The sequence below is a fragment of the Ammospiza nelsoni genome, chromosome 3, assembly GCF_027579445.1.
Source record: "Ammospiza nelsoni isolate bAmmNel1 chromosome 3, bAmmNel1.pri, whole genome shotgun sequence".
Taxonomy (NCBI): Eukaryota; Metazoa; Chordata; class Aves; order Passeriformes; family Passerellidae; genus Ammospiza; species Ammospiza nelsoni.
The window spans coordinates 9656858-9678967 of record NC_080635.1 but is presented as its reverse complement, the minus strand read 5'-3'; the positions used below and the strand labels follow the sequence as shown (position 1 = coordinate 9678967).

The following is a 22110-nucleotide window of genomic DNA, read 5'->3' as shown; positions in this document are numbered from 1 at the left end:
AAAAGGGTGTTGTTTGTTTTTCAACTCAGTCCGCAGGTGAAATCCCAAGTCTCCCGTGGTGGGCACTGGGGCGTGATTCCAGCCGCCTTTTTGGGGAGGAGCTCCCTCACTCCCTCCCTCACTCCCTTCCTCCCTCAGGGCGGGCGCGGGATGGAAGGGGCGGGGCCTGGGGCGGGGCCTCGCACGCGCTGGGGCGGGGCCTGGGGCGGGGCCACGCGCGCGCTCCTGCGGGGCGGGGCCGCGCGCGCGCGCGCCGGTGCGAGGAGGGGCCGCGCGCGCGCCGCCCCGGGAGCGCCCTCAGGTCAGTGCGGGGTGCGGGGCCGCCCGCGCGGGGCCAGCCGCGCTCCCCTCCCCTCCTTCCCTCCCCTTCCCCGGCATGTGGCGGCCGATCCCGCTCCCCTCACGGGCTGCGGCGGCCGTGCCGGCGGGCAATGGGCTCCCCGCGCCCCCCGGAGGCGCCGTCGCGAGGGGCGGGGCGGGCCGGGGCGGGGCGGCCGCACCTGAGCGGCGGCAGCGCGGCGGAGCGCCGGGCCGTCGGTGAGGGGAGCGGGGCCGTCCGGCTCTGCCGCACAAAGAGCGCCCCGGGCACGGCCTCTGGCTGGCTGGAGTGGCGGTGCGTGTCCGCAGGCGGGTGTCGGTGTCCCCTCGGTGCCCCTTTGTGCGGCAGCCAGCGGGGTGGGTTCGCGGCCGTGCCGGAGGGGAGCCCACGGAGCGGGCTCGGGAGGAGCCCCGGACCCGGCTGTGCCCGGGCTGGAGCCTCCAGCGGGAGGCAGAACTCAAGTTGGGCTTTGGGGCTTTTCTCCTGCTTAAAGTAAAGCTCTTTTGTTAAATAAGTACTTTAAGCATTAATTCGGCAACCTTCCCGGAGGCACAACTGGAGTTGCCCCCGGTTTGGTGTAAATTCCTCCTCCCTTCCCCACGCTGTTCGCCGAACTTCTGATGTACCTGTCTGAAGGGTCCCTAGGGCCCACACCTTCACAACTCCCCATTTTCCTGTTTGTTTGGAGAAAGCCACCTGAGAACTTGGAGGTTTATAAATTCAATTCGTTGTGGTGTGTCCTGAGCGCTGCAGCATTTTAAAACGGGAGGGAGTTTTGAGGTTGTTGTGAGTTGGAGGAAAAGTTTGGATTGAAGTTAAGATACCTACGTGCTCCCAAAGTGTGGTTACCTAATTCAACAGGCTGCCTCATCTGAGAAGTGCTGGTGCAGATTTTTTGCCTTGTAGTTAGTCCTCACGGTACTTTGTTTTCAGCATGTGATGTGTGTGTGTTAAATTTTAATCTGTGCTTTGGAGTGTTTTGTTGATTGTTTTTTGTGGAGAGATGGTGCTGGGTTATAGGTGTACGGTACTTTGTTTTGCATTGCTTAAACTTTAATGCCAGAGTTAGGCTCCAAATAGTTTTTATTTTAGTGGGAGAGAACTGGTCTCACTGTTTCTTACAGAATGTATGTGCAGGATGTTGCAGTGTGCAGTACCTGGGCTTTACTTTGCAAATTAAATCTCTTAGAGCTTTCATTTCAACTAAGTTCTGCAGGATTGCCAAAGTTCAATGTCGACTGTAGTACTTTCTTTTTTTTCCCATTTTAAATCCCCCCCAGTAAGTAACTGCAGCTGACTGCACAATAACTTCCCTTGTGTTTCCCTGCCAGTGATCCTCAGCTCTGCCCCAGAGGAAACACCTTCCAGAAGCAACGTGGGATTCATTTAGCTTGCCCTTTAAGGCCAAGGGGGAAAAAATGCAAGTTGCAACAATAATTTTTATGTTTTGGCCACTTGCTTGTTACAGCTTGTGAGCAATTTTTTTTTTCTAATTTTACCAAACAGTTACAATGAAAGCAACAGTCCTAGGGGTAGGCTCAGTCAAAACAGAGGTCTCTAGAAACTTGTGCAAATAAGTTTTGTAGCAGAATATTGTTTATGCCCAGCAGCAGAATATTGTTTATGCCCTTTCTCTGATAATTCAAGGTGATTCTGCCCTGATACTGTCTCTGGTGACTCCTTGGACTTGGCTGGCTGTTTTTCTGTTTTACAAATGTTCAGGTGCCTGAGCTGGTGTGGGAGCTCTGTTTTGTGAGGCACTGAAATGAGTGATAAAGCAGCAGTTTCTGTCTCAAAGGGCTGATGGATGAGGCAAAATAAGGGATGTAAGAGATGGGAATCTTGGAAGGAAAAGATTACAAGGTTTTTGTGGTGGAAGCTGTCATCAGTTGTGTTTTCTGCCATTAAGTTGAATTCCTTGGTTACAAAAGCACTTTTTGTGTGTGTGTCAGGAAACTGAGAGGGGAGTTTAAGTAAGACATCACTGCATTCAAATTTGCAAACTTCCCATTTTTGGGCCCTGGCTCATCTGTTTTGTGATCCTGCTGCCCTCTCTGGGTTTGGTATCTCAGCAAGCTGCTGTGAAAACCAGACCAGTCCAACACCTAGGAAGTTTTGTTTTAAAACACTGGGGAGCTGGTTGGCAGTCTGTGAGTATGTGTGGGGTGAAGACTGGCAACAAACAGATTTGGAAGGTATCTAGAGACAACTTATCCAGCCCTGTTGCCTGTACCCTGAGATTATCTGATGCCCAGAATAAATATTTCACTAGAGGATCATGTAACACTTCAATACCAGGCTGAATGACCTGTTGATAGCATTGTTCTGTGACAGGATATTTATGTACCAGGTTACACTCCATATAACCACCCTGGCTGCACTTTCTCCTCTTTGCATCCAAACAATTTAAAGGAGTAATTTTCTTTAAAAACGACGTTCTCTGAAATTAGAGCTGTCCTGTCTCTGCTTGGGTGCAAAGGTTTTCTGAGAGTAGGAAAAGAAAGCAGTCCTTCAGCAGGTGGGATGTTTGCTTCTCTGAGAGGTGCCTTTTGCCTTTACAATTCTACAAGACCAAGGTGATACCACCCCATGTGCACTCAGAAAAAGGAAAGGTTTTCATGCTATATAAAAGTTCATAATACATAAAACTAATGAGTATTTGTGTTTATCTTGTACAGTCCCTTAATTATGATCTTCTGTTTGATTACTTGCCCCTTCCATAGTTTTTCTCTACTGCAGTTCTGATGTGTCACAGAGTTACTGTGAAGAAGAACATTTAAGATATCCTAACATTGATAGACAAATACATCTTAAGGCACAAAAATAGGTTCTGAAACCAGAATTTGAGCAGTGTGTGTGTGTTTTTCTTAAAGTTTCATGATGGTGCAGCAGCTGCCATTCACTTGTAAAGAGGAGGAGAAACTGATGGAAATACTGAGGAAGGCAAGTGTGACTGTTCAGCAAAGGAAAATAAATCTGATTTTCTCAGGCAGTGGAGAGGAGAAAAATTTGGGAACATCTTCATCTCCCTGTGGATTCAAACAGAGGCTGTGTGTGCTGGAGGGGTCTGGAATCAGTTAAGGGCAAGTAAAAGGATGCACAGCTTCTGATGTGTGGCACAGGGAGAGTCATTCAGGACAGTGCAGTGTAGTGGATGTCGTGTCTGTTCCATTCCTTGAGCTATTTGGATTAGGCTCAGGTTAGCAATCAGTCTCTCATATCTGAAGACTCACTGCTGGAGTAGTTACTCACTGGTTTTAGTGCTCACTTTTGAGAAGCACAAGCCACTGTGGCTCAGAATGCATTTCTCATCAAAGGCTTGGTTTGCCAGTGTACAGACGTGTTCCTCTTTCACTGTCATGATTTTCCTCTTCTGTAATTTCAAATGCAGTGGGAAGAAGATGCTGTACCAGACTTTTCCTCTTTAACCCCCTGAATGCTGCCAGCTGTGCTGCTCTGCTGCTGTGAGCACTCAGGCTGCTCATCTGCTGTGGGCTTTTAAGCCTAGATGTAAAACCACAATATGGTTTTCCATTAGCCCCATACATTCCAACACCTGACTGAGCTTTCCAAACGTCCCCTCTGTTCTCCTTGCCCTTGCTGAAGGTGCTGCTGTGACAGTCCCAGGGCACTGAAGTGTGCAGGGACAGAGCAGGTGTGGCTGTGCACCACAGCAATCTCCTCTCCCCCCTTTTGTCTCACTGGGAGCTCCAGCACAATGGTGGGATGTGGTGAATGTGGGTTACCTGCACATGGAAAATGTAGTCCTTGAGTTATACACCATAACTGAAGGACTATATTTTTATATAGTTTATACAACATAATTAACTGTGATGCAGTTCCTCTGTGGATACTCCTGGAGTAGTTACTGCTGGTGCCATTGGTTGAGTGAGAGCCTTCCTCTCTGAGGAAGGGCCTGTTTGCATTTGCATTCTTCAGGCTTAGTGTGCAGGGGAAAAAGAACAGGAGGAACAGGAGCAGGCAGCTTACAGCCTGCCCTTCAGAGAACCCATATTAATTTAACTCTTGAAAATGATGGTTTGTGAGCCAAGTTCAAATCAGTCAAAGTTTTGTCTACAGAGGTGAGATCTGTCTGCAGGACTGGAAGTTCTGTCTGGAGTCACCTGCTCTGAGCTCTCCCTTGAAGCAGGCAGCATGTGAGTGCTGATTGTAGTGCTGGTTTTCCTGAAGTGTGCTGAGATCACTGGCTTCTTTCTCACAGGGCACCAAAGGATCATTAAATGCTAATGACTTTTGATTACTGTTGACCTCAGTCAATTTAGAATTAGTGACCCAGAGATGAAAACCACTGTATCTCATTACCAATTTCCTGAGCTGTCTGAGCTTTCCTTTGTCAGTCAGTTTTGGTAAGAGGCATGGTAGAATTAAAGTTGACCTTTGCCTTAGAAAAAGGGTTGAGTGCTTTCAGGTTTGTAATATCATGTTTATAAATAAATAAATGGCAGCCACTAAGAAGGAAGTTAAATTTTGAGCCCACAGACTGTCAAGAGCAGAGCTCTACATGAAATGAAATGGAGAAGCTTGAGTAGCCACAAAGGGGAACAAATGCATAATTTGTCTCCTTTAAATTAGTAGCAAAACAGTTTTATCTCCTGTAACCTTGAATTAAATTATCATTTTGTGGTTGCAGGTTTTCTCTTCACCACATTTGTAATTGTTTGTTTTACTTTGAACTATCAAGAAACAACTTAATGCACATAGAATGCATTGCAAATTTTGCTCTGAGATATTTTCTTCCTGCAGCTCCCAAACTATGATATTGGGGAATATCTCTTAGCAGGTTTGTCAAATCATATTTTATGTTGTAATGAAGCCTTTGACATTATTTTGTACCATATGCCCAGAAGAGAATGTCTGTGAGGTAATTCAGTGTAATGGGGTCAGGTACATTGTTCACTGCAGGTTGTCTAAGTGTAGCCCTGCCTTGCCACAGTTGTGGTTTATGTGGACAGTCATTCCTGCAGCAGGCACGGTCTTCAAATCTGAATGACAATACAAGAACATTTGGAACTTTTTTTTTCTCACTCTGATACATTATTTTGGTCCTCTAACTTTAAAAGAAAAAGACCCAGCATAGCAAAGTGTTTGGGACATAAATATGAAGTTATTCAACCTCTCACTGAAGTTAAATTGCAGGCTTTAAGCAGCTAAGCAAGAAAGGTAACAGGAAAAAATGAGAATAGGAGATGCTGCAGTTGAAGTAGGAACAGGCTCATGGAAAGTGACTTGAAATGCATACAAAGAAAGTGTACATTTATTTGCAAGGAAACATAGGAGTAGATATTAATGTAGTATGTTTTGTTGTGATTGCTTTGTCTCAAAATGGACATTGCTTAATGACATATTAAAGAGATTTAATAGAAACGCTGCTTTGGTAGAGAGACTAAAGCAAATACCATGTATCATGCTAGGAAATACCACAGGAGTACAAAGTAGTTGTGAATATTCATTCTTTAGGTTTTTATTTTATGCAAGTTGGTGTTTACCTTTTGACTAGGCTGCTCACAACTTGCTGCTTTTGTTCTCTTTGAATCATTAAGAACATTTAGGAAGAAAAAGTAAAAACTATCCTAGTGGATAATGTTATGCAAAATATTTAAATCCTCATAAACACCAAGCAGTTAAGAAAATTTGCTAATAAGGATGTTGCTAGCATAGCATGAGTTCTGTAGAAAAGTACTATTGAACTATTTCTGACTTTGTTTTGAAGCTTCTAGTCTTGGTTCAAGATGCAATTCTACTCTGATACTTTCACAGCTCTTCACTATTCTGGGATGTAATTGCTATTTTTTTAACATCTGTTTTGGCTTCTTTAAGAGTCTTTACAATTTTACCCATCTTTCTTCCTGCTTTTGGTTGCCTTTTTATTTTATTTTTTTTTTCCACACAAGACCTGACTAAGACCTCATTGCCAGCTTTTCCATGCAGCTGACAGAAGCAGATGCCATCTTGGTTTCTTCCAGTGCTGCCAATAAGAAACTTAGGAGAGAGGAGTTTAGGAGGTTTTGTCCACTGCAATGCATTTCTTTACTTGAGGAAATGAAGGCTAGAGCTATTTCCAAATTGGTTTTTACAAACAGAAGGGCTGGAATGGTGATTGGGAAGGACTCTTCCAAGTGATTATTATTATAATTTATTATTATTATTATAATTCATAGACAGGTAAACAGAACAAGGCACCACAGCTGTGTGGGTTTGGTTTATTGAGGTTTTCTGTTGGTTTAGTTAGTTTTTGAACATGTATATTCCATTTTTAAATGAGTGCTTGAAGCTAGCAGTGGACAGACAGGTAGATTTGTTAAACAGTAACATTGTTTATTTATTTTGGTTCATCAAGATGTCATCTGAAATTTGTTTCCTTATAGGGGGAAATTCAGGATTTAAACAATGTTAATACTGCACAGGCATAGTAACTGCCAAAGAAGACATTTGGCAATTTTACAGAAAAATAAATGTATGCATTTCCTCATTGCTTACTAAGAATTCTTTCTTTTATTCATGATGTGGTTGTAATAAACAATTGGGAATTTTAATGAAAGCTTGTTTTTTATAGAATGGTGTAACTCATATTACTACCTGAGGAACAGGCCTGTAAATGGGAGATGTCCAAAAACTCAGCTTATTAGAAAGAGAAAAAAGAAACTCTTTGGTCTCCTTGCTATGGCAGCAGGAGAAACTGATGAAGTATGAGGAAGAATACTCCCAGCAGGTCTGGAAATGAAACTGATTTCCCTATTGGAAGTTACCTTTAGAAAAGCATAATTACAGTAGTCACATGCTATTAAAGGTTGTACCAGAGCTGGGCTTTCCTGTGACTCCTGTGCCTCACAAGGTATTTTATGTTCTTGAGGGATGAATAAGCTGGGATGGCAGGTGTGTTGCACACACTTGGGTTTGAACAGCAGAATTGCTGCTTCAGTTCACAATGTTTAGTCAGGAACTGATTTCCAAGGGCTCCTAACCTGCTCCTGATATTTTGGAAGGGACATATAACTTGGTGTGTAGTATCTCAGACTGGGAATGTAGTATTTTGCTTAATTCTTCTGGCATTTTGAATATCCATTAGGCCAGTGTAAAGATTTAAGCATGAAATTTCCCATACCCTTTAACTTGAAATATTTCTGGTCTGACTACTTTGCTTGTAAAATAAAAATTAATGTGCCTTTGAAGAACTGTATTTCCCTCTTTCTCAGTTGTATATATCAAGTTTAGTTCTGTTAATATATAATGAATGAAGAAAAATGAGACTTGCTGAAGAAGATTAGGAGCACATTGTAATAAGATTTCAGGAATGGATAGATCTGTGGGTCAGAGAAGGTGACCTTCCTTCATCCTCTCGTTGGAGACAGACTGATCTAAACTGTGGATTTTGGTCTTTCAACAGGCAGCAGTTCATGGGCTGTTTTTACTGACTACCAGGGTATTGAGTTCTAAATTTATTAACATATTTGTATAGTAAACCAACAAAACAGCGTTGTATGAAGGGAAACGGAAGCTGCTGCCAAAACAGAAAGAACAGGGAGTGAGAATTGTCACAGCACATGCTGCAGTCCAGATAGACACGATACAGAGTGTCACCATATGTGGGATCTCAGCACCTCAGGACGGAGGTGCAGAGTGGCCGAGACCACCTTTGGGGGGCTCGGGAGTCCTGGAATGTTGCCAGAAGTGTCTGGTGGCTGGACTTTGATCCTACACAGGAGACGACGCCTGTATGAGGATGGGAGGATTTCACTGGGTGAATGGTGAAGGGATAAGTTAATTAGAGTGTAAGACACAGGGTTTAGGATTTTGGTACAGGGGGGCCTAAAGAAGTAAGATGGAGGAATTGGGGCGTGTCCTGTTCTTCTTCTTCTTCTTCTTCTTGGCCTCCATCTTCTGTGGTGATGGTGGCACTTTGGGATTGGTTATTACTAGAAGTGCACCGGTTAATAAGGGTAGAAGGTATTGGGGAAAAATGATAAATATTGTACACGTAACTTCGGGTATAAAGATAAGTGACCGCCCGGGGGCTCTCAGTGTGCCCATGGCTGACTGCTGAGCAGACCTCTGTCGGGCTGAAAGAAAATCTTTTAGATAAACAATTAATAAACACCGAGACCGAGCCAAGATCAGAAGTCTCTCCTCGTCCTTTGAAGCGCCGGGCTCTTCAAGGCCATCCCTGGGCCTTTCCAGGCCACCTAAATAGCACAGAAAACTTACAAGCCTAAACAGCCAAGAAACCGAGCAAGTGGCATCCCTGAGCTATCTCCGGTCATAAATCAGCGCCGGGAGAAACAGTGAAAACTTACAATGTCAGAAGGCTTCAATCCATACAGATTAACACCAGACAACTTCAACAGGCTTCAGGCATTGCCCTTCAGCCCAACCTTCACACCCCTCATGTCCATGCACCGCACCTGTGTGCCCTCTGCTCCCTTTGGTGATGGCTCGGCACACCTGGGCACTCCATGGCTCATTGCTGTCAGTGCTGTTCACCTTTTTTCACAGCTTTTCACAGCTGTGCCCATTGGGGCTCAGCTCCATCCCCACTCCCAATCACCACAAACTCTGTACCTACAGAGAATAGCACAATAATTCATTGGTTTGGGGTTTTTCCCCTCTTTCAGATCCGTCTAATGAGTAGTTGATGAGACTTAGTTCCTGGGGTGATGAAGAGCAGTGGAAGGTGCTATGAACCTCTAAGAGGTTTGTAGTTTTTCATAGGAATTGTATGAAAATCTAAATCTATTTAGGTTCTGTCCTGGAATCTGTGCTATTTTCTAGTTAGAGCAGACCAGGTTTTGGTGGGTGGCTTAAGAGCAGGCAAAGATGTTTTTTATTTATTGGACTGGATTTTTTATCCTGTTGTGCAGATATTTCTTGTCTGACTTCTGAGTGCAGGCAGAACATGCTTCAGCTGCAGCTTCTCTCTCCTTTCCTTTCCCAGAATGTGCTGTGCATGTATGGTGTGCTCCACAGCTCAGAGGTTGGTGGATTCCTGTAGGTTCACATTTACAATCTGTCTTTCCCACATGGAGTTAACTGGTCAGTCTGTCCCTCATTCTCTTTATCTCCTGTAGCCTCCCAGTGACCTTATCTGGTGTGTGTGTAAAATCTTTGGATTTGTCCTGATCAGTGGTTTGAAGAAATGTGCAGAGACCTTGATTTTTTATATACTTTGGGAGTCTATAAAATGGATTTGTGGAATGACAATCAAATCTCCCAACCCCTGCTGTCTTTTGTTTTTGCCAACTGCAATGCTGAGAACCAGATTTTCTGGAGTCTGTGGTTTTCTGTATCTTTAAGAGGTTTTTTAAAGATTTCTTCCTTTTGAAATGTTTGTCCTGTGCAGTGGCAAAAGGGTTATTGTTTTATTTGGAAGGGCTGGAAATTTACATAAGGAAAAAAAAAAAAAAACTTACGCAAACTTAACAAACTCAAATTCTGTGCTGGGAATACCTGCTGTGTTCCTGTTATAAACTCAGCTGTGAGCAGTTACAAGATCCCATCTGTGGGATGAGTTTCTTCTCCTTTACCCCTTCTTCTCTCTCTCCACAGTTCAATATGGTTTAGGTTTTTAGTTTCCCTTCCTAATCAGTCTGTGGCAGATAAAAAAGAAAATGTGTGGAGGAGAGAGAAAAGGTTGCTAGAAATAATTTCTTTGGAAGTTACATAACTTCCCCTCAATGTATTTAGGATGTGTCTCTGCCTTTCAGGCATAACCCACCATCTTCCTTTAAAGCAGCAGTCAAGGAGATTTTGCACTGAGGTGTTGGATTGTGAAGTGTGGCAGCATGGACACATCTCCTTGTGTTTCCCCTTCCATGGGCAGTGCTTTCAGCCAGAGAGGACAGATGTGTCTGGGAATGGCATCATCATCATCCTCATCCCCAAGCACTGCAGCAAAGCCCGCACATGGCTGGGTGTGCAGCATCTCCCAAGGAAACCTGGTAATCTTAAAATACCAGCACAATCTCAGGTTAAAGAATTCTGAGTGTGTGTGACACAGCCACAGCTGTGATTCCAGCAGCTGGGATGGAGACTGAATAAACAGCCTGAGTAATATTTCTGTTTGAGTCAGGGGCTTCAGCAAGATTTCTTCACCAACCTTTTATCACTTTAATTTCCCTGCTGTACCCTTGTCCAGCAAAACTAATTAGGGCAAAATGTGGCTAAATTAGCTTTGAAAGCAGAGGGGTTTTTTTTTTAAACTGAAAGTAATTATGAAATCATATTTTAACTGTCTGCTCCCCAGGATTTTAAGGTGTGATATGTTGACACCTCATACCAAGTATTTTTTTATTTCCCTGCTTTTAAGTGGCTATGCTTACTTGGTGGTTTTTCTAGACATCTGACCTGATATTAAAGAAATCTGATCAAAATTTAAGTTCTGAGTAATCTAATGACTATAAAATAGACTTATTTCCTATGTAAACGGTTTGGTTGGTATAGCTTATATCCTGTTTATTTGCGAATAAAATTGGACTGTTGGTGTCTCAAGGAATGATTTTTGCCTGAGACTCTCTAAACCATTCAGACCCTTTCATTTAATGCTTTGAAATATTGATTAAATACACTCACTCTGGTTGGCTTTAATCTGATTACACATCTAGAAGTTTTCTTCTGATGTGGTGCAGCCATGTCTGGCGTAATCTGGCTTAATTAGCGCTGCTTAGCGATTTGGGACCCCTGTCAAAGGCTGATGTGTTATCTGGAAACAGAAGGAGTTAAAGCTGGAGCTGTGACCTCATCCCTGGTGATGTTACACTGGAGTAGGAGCCGCTGAAAGGGATCCTTTGCCTGCATCGCCGGCCGTGCTGCTGCTCCATTGCTTTAGTTCGGTTCCGATACCGGTCCCGCACCCGCCGAGCAGCTCCTGCAGGAGGGATTTGTGGGGATGCTACAGGCAAAGGAAGCTGTGCTAATATCGAATGGACTCAGATAGACCTTTCTACCTGATTGCAACTTCTTACCGCTTCGCCCGTGGAAGCGGCCCGGAGGAGAGCTCACACACACCCACACGCACACAGAAGCGCTCCCGCCCTGCCGGGCAGCCGCGGTGCCATTGATTCCGTGCCATCCTCGGCGGCGGCTGCGGGGGAGCTGCGGGCGCGCCGCGGTGGCTGTGCCGTGGCAGCGGCGCGGGCTACAATAGGTGTCACTGTGTGCGAGCCCAATCGCGCTCCGTGCCTGCAGCCATTGGCTCCGGCCGCGCGGCTGCCGCTCCGCTCCGCTCCCAGCCCTGCCCGCGCAACTCGGGCTCGCCGGCAGCCTGGCACTGCCACCGTGCGCTGCTCCTGCCCTCCGCCCCGGCTGTAGCGCTGCCAGGCGCTTCCTGAGCGGGAAAGCTGGAAGGAATGATGGGGATGCGTTTAACGGTTCAAGTACTGGATCAAACTTAAACTCAGTTTCTTACTCCGGGTGCTGGAAAGGTCACCTTGTCTTGCTGAGTCTCAGCTCTGCTGCTTTCGGTGTTCCAGCTTCTACATAGATTCCTAAATGTTCCTGGCTAGTTAGGCTGTGGTCTTTACTCACGGGTATACTGATGGTAGATGAGAAAGGAAAGAACATGAAATGTCTCACCTTCTTCTTGATGCTTCCAGAGACGGTCAAGAACAGGTCTAAGAAGAGCTCTAAGAAAGGAAATAGCAGCAGCAGTAGCAACAGCAAATTGCCTCCAGTTTGCTATGAAATCATTACCTTGAAGACCAAAAAGAAGAAGAAGATGGCTGCTGATATTTTTCCCCGAAAGAAACCAGCTAATACTAATACAACTGCTGTCCAGCAGTACCATCAGCAAAATCTCAATAACAACAACACTATTCCTGCACCTAATTGGCAAGGACTTTATCCAACTATCAGAGAGAGGTAAGTTCATGGCAGCTTTTTTGGTGTTTGAATGGAGGGGTGAAAAGTAGCAAAATGTCCAGAATGCATTTATTTGCTGAAGAAAACACGGTTATATTTTATTTGTTTGGGCTTTTTTTCTCCCTGTATGTGTGTGGGAAATAAGAATTTTGGTAATGGAGCAATATTTTAGTATCTCTTTTCTAGTCAGTGAATCTGAGTTAATAAAAATGTTGCTGAAAGCTGCAACATATCCATAAAGATTTCCTTTTAGACCTCAGTGGGGATTTTCAGTGATAAATGCTCTGGACTTTGATTTCCACTTCTTGGAAAGTTCTCAGAAGTTTGGGGGTTTGTTTTATTGCACCCACACACACCAGAAACACTTTTAGTATTTTCTCTGGTATATTTGTGCAATGATGTGTAAAGCAGCTGAAAGCAAAGTGTGACCTGCTTCTCTTTGCTAATAAGCAACTTGAAGTTGTTAAAAAATCATATTTCTTGGGTCTGGGACATGCAGAGAGAGTTCCTGGGTGCCACAAATTAACATGCTACCTCTGTTTGTAGAAATGCAGTGATGTTCAACAATGACTTGATGGCAGATGTTCATTTTGTGGTCGGGCCACCAGGTGGGACCCAGCGGCTGCCAGGACACAAAGTAAGCAACAGCTGCATGATCTGCTGGGGTGGGAGAGCCAGAGAGAGCTCCCACAGTTACAGCAGGACAGAGTGTGGGAGGCTCAGCTCTTCTGGGACAGGCAGCAGTCTGTGCTGGAAAGGCCACATGCAGTGGGATAATCTCTCCCTGGCTTTTCTTTGTGTTGGGCTAAGGCAGTAAAGTTAGGAATACTGCTTTGTGCTGTTGAATAATACTGCTCTTGAGATTTCCTAGGAATAGTTAACTTCTGTGGTGGAGGTGAGAGTTTTCCAGTAGCTAATGCATCTATGCCCAGGAGAGTAAAATACAAGGAAAACGTGTAACTTGTTCTTAACTTGGACTTCATTTCTTACTGAAGTGTGTCTGTAGAGCCTGTCAGCGCAGCTCAGCTTGCTCAGAGTGGCTCTCCCACATTGTTTGTGTTGGCAGTGTTTTGAGTTCAAAGCATGAAATAAGATTTCCCTTTCTCAACAGTACGTCCTGGCTGTTGGGAGCTCAGTATTCCATGCAATGTTTTACGGAGAGCTCGCTGAGGACAAAGATGAAATCCGTATACCAGATGTTGAGCCTGCTGCTTTCCTTGCAATGCTGAAGTAAGCATCATTCATCTGCTGCATGTGTTCCTGTCTGATGTATACATACCCCGCCAATGTCATAGCTGAAGTTGTATATAAACAGAAAGAAAGCAGTTGCTTGAAATATTCCTCTTTTTGTGTTTTAAACTTTCACCTAATTTTGCTCTCCCCCCGCACTTCCAGGCACACACATATTAGACTAATGTAGGCAGTTGTAAATAATGACTTTGACAGGGGATCTTTGGGCACATTGTGTACTGTAAAGCCTATTGATCTGATTTGTCACTATACGTTACACAAAGGAATGGAGTTACTAAAAAGGTTTGTCAGCTGGAACAAAAAACCCCAAACCAACTGTTCTACTTTGCAAGCACAGAGGAAAGTTAAAAATGCATACACAAAGCACCCTCAGACCCAGTGAATTGCTGGGTTTGTACGTTGACATCATTCCAGCTCTTTTATAAACCTGCAGTATGCAGGTCTTGTCTTAGAAAAATGACCCTAACTTATTCAGCATAGCCTCTGAAAAATAAATTTCTCCTTATGTATCATATTGATGTGTTTGGAAAGTGATAAAAAGGCTGTTTACATGAATAGGGGGTTTTATCTAACAAGGAAAACGAGACAGTTTACATGATCATTATTTTTCTTCTTGCAAACTGCATAAGAGATGCTCTCTTCTCCTAAATGGGCATAATGAAGCAGCTTCCCTGCTGAATTGTCCTTGAATGTATCTATAAACTCTGATAATTGAGGAAAAATGCCCTATCACAGAAATGCTATGGCTTTGAGTTTTTGGGGTTTTTTCCTTCAGCTTAAATAAATGCTGTTGCTTTCCTATACAAAAAATGCATCAGTATCTGATAGTGATCCCTTTAATATGCTGTAAGTTTTCTTGCATGTAATGATATAATCACTAGCTAGCAATTTATTGTGTTTCATAGATTGTTTTGATTAACTTGTGATTACAGAAGAGTTTCTTTTTCATTTTTAACATTTCACCGGCATCATAAATGAACATTCAAAGTCGCATATAGAGTTTTTATAGGTTACCATCAGCATCAGGAATGTTCTGTGCAAATATTGGTAACTGCCAGGAGAGCTCCACAGATGTTCTGTAGACCTGGAATATAAAGTTAAGATGTGACATTATGGAGGGAGGTGTGTTATGGATCTTTGCTTTGGGCCTTTTTGATTTTGTGGCAGAGCTCGGACTTACAGTTTACTTTCATGCTGAATTTTACAAATCACAAATACAAGATACTTGGGTTCTTCCAGCCCCCCTTTCTTTTTGAACAGCAAATCTATTTCACTGTGGCTAAACATGATGTGCCATATAAAAACTGAATGCTTTCTGAATTTACCATTAAGAAATGTGTGCAGAAAGAAAGCCTAGAAAAGAGAGTAGCAACACTGACATCTAGGTCTTGGCATATTATTTAGCCCATGGCAATTTAGGAAACTATCTAGGAGAGCATGGCCAGAACCATGGGATTCTTCACCTTCTCAGCTTTTAATGAAAAAAACCCTAAAGACAGAAAAAGTCTGTGGTCTGTGTGGCTGTTGAGGTACCCTTGCAGTGCTGTGTTCCCTGATGCAGCGTGTCTGAGGCTGCAGAGTGCCCCAGTCAGTGTCTGCAGCTCTGGGATGGTGCAGGCAAGGCACAGGGATGCTGCTCAGCACTGCAGTGTCCCCTGCTCACAGCATCCACTGCATGTGGAGCTTAGGGGGAGCCACTGTCCCCTCCACTCCTCTCTCTCTGGAAAACCATCCCTGGGAGTGTTTCCTGCAGCTGCTGTGAGCCATGGATGGCAAGGCTGTGCTGCTACAGAGGGAAGGACTTTAGCTATGCCAAAGCAGCCTCTCCTTCACAGGCTTCTTTCTGCATCACAAACTTTGTCACAAAATACATTTATCTTGGGTTTTTTGGTTTTGACATCTTGCTCAAGAAGTTTGGGGTTTTTTTCCCCCTGGGCTAATGAATTCTGATGGCATAAATATTTTTTGTGTTTTATTATACACTGGGCATTCTGAGAACAAATAAGGTATTGCCAGGTGTAATATAGGAAATACCACCATGTGTGAGGCTATAGCATTAATTATTCTCCCAGTAAAACTGCTTTGACTGCTCTCCCCAGTTTTAAAAACAGGGTTAAACTCATAGTCTAGCTGCCAGACTGAATTGGTGCATTAATGAATTATATCTTATCTCAGTCTTGACTGTTCAAGTTAGAACTGTGATCTCATCTCATCCCAGGCTGAATGTGTTACTAAACCACCAAACCCCGTGGTCTGGCAGAATCCTGTGTTTGAGAACAGGGTGAAACTGGAATATCAACCATTGCAAATCAGAGCTGAGGTGCACTGGCAGAGTCAGAGCTGTGGAGTATTGCTGACAGTCGATCTGTGCTGTGCCTGCTGTACATCAGTGATATTAGTTCTTTATTTTCAATATTTCAATATTAAAATAGCAACTTTTGAACTATTTGGATTTAAAACAGATGTCATCATTCTCTGTTGTACTAGCAGGCAAAGAGAAGTAATAGAAGGGAGGAAAGAGTAGGAGAGCAATCAGGACAATCTTAAAAACAAATTAATTGAAAATGGAATTTTTTGGGGGCGGTGAAGGAGGTATGCCTGTAACCATTGATATACAGATGGGTGCTTTGGTTTCACAAATAAGCTGAAACCAAGCAGTAAACACTAAAAATAAGCTTGGCTCTATATAAGTTTACTTTTTTCTCTGTAACCTCTTAGATTTTATATTGCTGGAGCAGTATCTCCTCTGTGCATGGTTTCCAAGTGCAGCATGGAGGATACTATCTTACAGCTGCAAAAATACAAATAGTTATTTACAACTATAATCAGATCAGTGTAGGTACTAATTCCTCTTTATAGGCACATCTGTTCTGCAGAAAACTCATTGTGTAGGGAAACCTGCTAACTAGAAAATTTTAATTGGTACAGGGTTGCATACAACTTTAGCTTTTCTGGAGGAAGACACTTTTATCAGCCATAACCATCAAGACTTGCTTATCCCTGTGAAGAGTGAAATTGCATTTGGCATGGTTTTAGCACATTGCATTCACCAGCTGCAAATGGAGCCCTGAAGCATGAGATATTGAAAAGAACAAACTGTACAATGCTTCATTTCTCTGAGCAATGAATCCCAGCAGTTTAGTCACATAAATAGAATTTCACCTTCATCTCTTCCACCACACTGCCATAGCAATAAAGCTTTTTTCATCCTTATGCAGTGAGACTGAGTGAAAATGCTGTGCTGGTTGAGTTAGGATGTTGTGAGCATTAAAAACCTGAAAATCTTCCATTTCCGATACATTTCATAACCCTTTGAAAAAACCAACCAAAACCACAAGCCCCCCCAAAAAATCCACCTCTGAAAAGAACCCAATCCAGTAGTTACAGAAATGGATAGCACCTGATATACTTGAATAGCATTTATCTTCTTAGAAATTTAATCTTAGATTACCTAATTACTCTCTACAAACTTGTTCATGCACCTCAGTAAACCACGGCTCCCTATCAGGGGACATGCAGTCCAAGGACTTTTGATAACACATGTTCCAGGCTCCTGTGGTAGCTGAGGGAGGCAGCCCTGCAGGAGCTCCTGCCTGGGAGCCAAGACCTGTGGGGAAGGAGCACAGAGCTGCAGGGCCCACAGTGTTTAAACAATTGTCTCAAAGCATGCACTCCAAATGGAAAGCTAGATTCACCTCAGCTTTAAACCTGTTCTTTTCCATGGTCTTAACATGAGTGCTGAATTTTTTTTGTACTTTCTTTCTGGGCTTAATCAATACTCCCCAAAGCACTGCTTGATTTTAATGTGGAGCTATTTAAATATTCTTTGTTTATGTTTTTCTGTGAGTTTGTTGACAAACTGGTGTCGCGTTAAGCAGCAGCATTACACCTGTGTGCTTTGTTTCAGGTACATCTATTGTGACGAGATCGATTTGGCAGCAGACACTGTTCTGGCCACTCTTTATGCTGCCAAGAAGTACATTGTCCCTCACCTGGCCCGTGCCTGCGTTAACTTTCTCGAGACAAGCCTGAGTGCAAAGAATGCCTGCGTGCTGCTCTCCCAGAGCTGCTTATTCGAGGAACCTGACCTGACCCAGCGCTGCTGGGAAGTGATTGATGCCCAAGCTGAGCTCGCTTTGAAGTCTGAGGGCTTCTGTGACATTGATTTCCAGACACTTGAAAGCATTCTCCGAAGGGAGACTCTGAATGCCAAAGAAATCGTCGTTTTCGAGGCGGCTCTGAGCTGGGCTGAGGTGGAGTGCCAGCGGCAGGAGCTGACGGCCACCATCGAGAACAAGCGCAAGGTGCTGGGCAAGGCTCTCTACCTGATCCGCATCCCCACCATGGCCCTGGACGACTTCGCCAACGGCGCCGCCCAGTCGGGGATCCTGACTCTGAACGAAACCAACGACATCTTCCTGTGGTACACGGCCGCCAAGAAGCCGGAGCTGCAGTTTGTCAGCAAGCCCCGCAAGGGCCTCGTCCCTCAGCGCTGCCACCGCTTCCAGTCCTGCGCTTACCGCAGCAACCAGTGGCGCTACCGGGGCCGCTGCGACAGCATCCAGTTCGCTGTCGACAAGAGAGTGTTCATTGCTGGCTTTGGGCTCTATGGCTCCAGCTGTGGCTCGGCAGAGTACAGTGCTAAGATTGAACTGAAGCGACAAGGGGTTATCCTGGGCCAGAACTTGAGTAAATACTTCTCGGATGGTTCTAGTAACACTTTTCCCGTGTGGTTTGAGTACCCGGTGCAGATTGAGCCTGACACCTTTTACACAGCGAGCGTGATTCTGGATGGTAATGAACTCAGCTACTTTGGACAAGAAGGAATGACAGAAGTTCAGTGTGGGAAGGTGACTGTTCAGTTCCAGTGCTCCTCGGACAGTACGAATGGCACAGGGGTACAGGGAGGACAAATTCCTGAACTCATATTTTATGCTTGAATGGGAGTGTGTGGATACAAAGCGTTTTGCTATGAAGAACCTGTCTGGTTCAGGCCTACTGATTCTTAGCTTTTTATCTGCAGATATGTGATCAGTACAGGGAATATGTAACTAAATGCTGTGGGCAAGTTCCTGGCTTGCTGTACTTGTAGCATCATTGGTGATTGAGTGTAATATTTAAACTGGAAGCTCTTAGAAACAAGCAAGTTTTAAAGGCTTTGTAAGGGGGGTGCCTGTTTGCTGGTGATGCTGACCCTTTCTTTGCTGATGCTGACACCAGTGAATCACCAGAGGATGTCCCCCTCTTGTATCTCAACACTGTCTTCATTGATCCATTTTTTTCTTTCTCCATTTTCTGCTTTCTGCTTGTATTGGGGAGATAGGGATAGAAAACAAAGAGTCTTGTTTTATAGCTCTCTCTGCTGTCTGCTCTGCAGACTTTAGATATTGCTGCTTTTGACCATGGGGGTTGGAAGAAGTCCTTCAGTTGTAAGCAGAAAAAGCACAAGTTTAAACCTTCATCCTGTGAGGTTCTCCTGTAGCCAACTGTTTGGGATGGCTCCAGGGGCAGATGGGAAGAAGGCAGCACCTTTCAGGAAGCTCCACCAGCCATATCCCAGTGCATGGACATGTTCACAGTGAGGAAGGGATGTGGGCTTGGCAAGTTACCCTTGGAGTTCATTTTCTAGGAATCCCACCTTGAAGGCAAGGAAGTACTTGCATGTGTTCAAATTGTGTGTGCAGCTCTTGAAACTCTACTCCCATCACCCAGGTTTTGCTACACTGGAGTTGATATGCTCTTTAAATGGCATTTCTTTGAACCCTTCCTAAATAAATGGGAATTTATGTCAATCATCTGATGCAGGATAATTTTTTGGTTTTTTTGAATGGGTTTTTTCTTCTTCCTAAACATGGTAGAGGTAGATTTTAGAGGAACAAAAGAATGTATCAATCTTGACTTGGATTTTTTTCTGTAATATGAGAATTTTTTTTTCTTTTTATTTCCAGTTGAAATTTAGACAAAGACAGGAGAGTCCCAACTGTGGTCATGTTACACTTAGTGTATAATAGCAGTGAGGGGGAGGAAGTCTCCTCTAATGGGTTATTGTTGGAGCTCTTGCAATTGCTTATGGCTGCACATCAGTCAGAGGATTATGTGGTCTGGAACCTTTTCCCTGGCTGAGTTTTTCCCCCCAGGAAGTTACATGTCCATATCATTTTTGGTGATGTAACAGGAAGTTACACGTCTCTATCATTTTTGCAGAAGTATGAGGGATACTCTTTGGATCAGGGGAGGAAACCAGTATAAATAAGAACTACAGGTACTGTTGAAACATGAGAAGATCCTTCATCACTGCACTGGGACAGTGTTCCTCAAAGGCTGCACTGCCCATTGTGAAGCATCCTGCTTCACCTCCAAAATGGGTTCTGTTTGTTGTGTACCTTTGAACAAAATGAGAGGACCAAATGATTCTTTAGACCTGCTGGAGATTAATGTTACAGTATATCCACACATTAATGTAGCATAACCCTAAATTCACTTGTCGGTTCTGTAATAAAAATGTTTTTCTCATCTTATTTTACCAGTTTAATGCTGTTACTCTAAGTGTTGCTTGATGGTTGGAATCCTGGCCCCTGGCCATTGGAAAGTGCCAAAATACATCTTGGCAGTGTCCAAAATACCATCTGAAGTAAGAAGTGGAGTGTAGTCAAAGCCCAAATCTTCTCTCTAGGTAATAAAAGGAGAGCCAGATAAAAAAATACTCTACAGGATTTATGCCTTTCTTCCATCTTAAAGTTTACTGTTTTGTATACATACATACATGTGTGTGTAAGCAGCACTCTTTCTGAAATGTAAATACCCTCAAAGTACATAGAAAAACGTTTTGTTTTTTGTAACAGATGTACATAATCCAGACTGTTTGTGAAATCTAAACAGAATGCTCTGTGGAAAACTCCCAGGGAGAGATTTATAAAAACCTCCAGTTACTTATATTTAGATCTACAACTGAAAATAGACAAGAGTATAAATGGTATGGAGTGGAGAAAGAGTTGCTGAAGAGATCACAGAAAGGAATCTGAGATTGTGATGAGGTAATGGTCATCTACTTTTAGACAACATCTGAGCAGCAGTTCCATTTATTTAGACACATTTCAAAGCAGAGAAAGATGCTAATCAGCTGATTAAATTTTTGTACAGCAAGTGGCTGATGCAGATGTAATTACTCCAAGTGATAAGCAGATTGACAGGTTGTGGTAGGGAGCTGCATTTTGATTTGGTTGGTAAAAAAATCATGTGCCACAGCTGGTGGGACAAGTCAGAGAGTACTGCATTGCTTTAACTTGTCCTGGGTTCTCACTTTGAATTTATTATTTGCTTTGATTACCTGCAAATAAAGGTGACTTATCTGCTACGTTCACTGGCTGGAAGAGAAGTTCAGAGACCAGAACACTCTGTAGCTGTAATGTGTAGAAAATGAGTTGTTATTTGATTATTGTTCTTATTTGATTCTTTCATGAAGTCTTTTTGACGAAGTAGGATGAAAGCAACCTCTGGCTTAATTCCTCTGAGTCCATCTGGGTTTTGGGAGCGGGTGCAGGGAAAGGTTCCAAGTGTGGGTGATCAGACAAAGGCACCCCAAACACCTTTTGATGCTCAGAGCACAACTTGCTTCTGAGCACTTTGTGATGCTAACAAGTACTGGGATGTAAGAAAGTGGCCAGTGCCACTCACCCAGGGACATCAGGGCACTTCAGTGGGTGTCTGAATGTGGATTTGGTTGGTTTAGCAGATCCACCCAAGCCTGTGTACATTGACTGACATCTTGCAAGCATCAGCCATGTCAGCCTGGAATGTAAACGTGATGTCTACAGAGATCACCTCACAGATTCTGTCTAAACTGTTCTGGCTGTCTCTGCCACTTGTATCTTTGATTTGCTGGTGAGAGGAATCTGTGATAAGAGAGTATAATGTAATATACTTTCTGCATATCTAAAATAGTATTTAAGTAAACACTTTGATTTCTACACACTTCTGGCACTAAACTGTTTTGGGTTTTGTTTTTTTGTTGTGATAAATTCGGCTCACTTCAGGTCCCAGCACCCATTTGTGCTGAAGCAGTGTTTGACCTTTGCAGGCTTACAGCATTATTTATAAAGGACAGATATATATAAATATATAAAGTACCTCATGTTGAATGTTATTGTACTGTATCTTTAATGTCACAGTGCAGATCTTGTTGGACTCATGAATGTGTATAATCACGTTAAACATAAAAATAAAAATGATTCCTAAATGGTTGTTTCCTGCAGTATCTTTGAAGCATGAGCTGTGAAAGTCCTTAGTTAGTTATCTCTTTTAACAGTTCTATTGTTGTTCAGTTGTGCAGGGATATTTGTTGAGCTTATGCATTCAGAGATCTTTTGATCCCCATAGAAGCAAAAGTCTAAGGGAAATCAAAGAAGAACAATGAAAATGTTAATCAGTTGCATTGTAAAAAGGTTGATGATTAAGGTAATGAGCTAGAGTGAATGAATTCATTTATGTACTTTATGAAAGACCTTGTCTACTGGCATTAATATTTTCATGTTCTATTAATATTGTTAAGCATGTGGAGATGAAGGGGGAGGGTCTTTTGTTTATTCTAAAAGACAGTTGGCACAGGAAAGGCCACGCTTTTCAGTGTCTGATGTATCAGAAAGGACAGTGTTAGTGCCAAGAGGCTGTTC

General features: G+C 43.4%; 1 protein-coding gene across 2 annotated transcripts; it reads left to right on the top strand.

Annotated features, from left to right (window-relative positions):
* Positions 1–277: 277 nt before the first annotated feature.
* Positions 278–21677, top strand: BTBD3 (BTB domain containing 3). 2 transcript variants are annotated; one of them, XM_059468089.1, is made up of 5 exons: positions 278–301; positions 11926–12190; positions 12737–12827; positions 13302–13420; positions 17349–21677. In XM_059468089.1, exons 2-5 carry the CDS (start codon positions 12048–12050, stop codon positions 18379–18381), a joined length of 1386 nt encoding a protein of 461 aa, XP_059324072.1. In that variant the 5' UTR covers positions 278–301; positions 11926–12047; the 3' UTR covers positions 18382–21677. The 2 variants fall into 2 exon arrangements, with proteins under 2 accessions (XP_059324072.1, XP_059324071.1); XM_059468088.1 differs by lacking the exon at positions 278–301 and having other exon boundaries at positions 11590–12190.
* Positions 21678–22110: the final 433 nt, after the last annotated feature.

Coding starts and splice junctions, on each gene's coding strand:
- BTBD3 (XM_059468088.1), top strand. CDS start 11,868: ATGGTAGATGAGAAAGGAAAGAACATGAAATGTCTCACCTTCTTCTTG. Junction 12,191..12,736: donor TATCCAACTATCAGAGAGAG/GTAAGTTCATGG, acceptor CTCTGTTTGTAG/AAATGCAGTGATGTTCAACA. Junction 13,421..17,348: donor GCTTTCCTTGCAATGCTGAA/GTAAGCATCATT, acceptor GCTTTGTTTCAG/GTACATCTATTGTGACGAGA.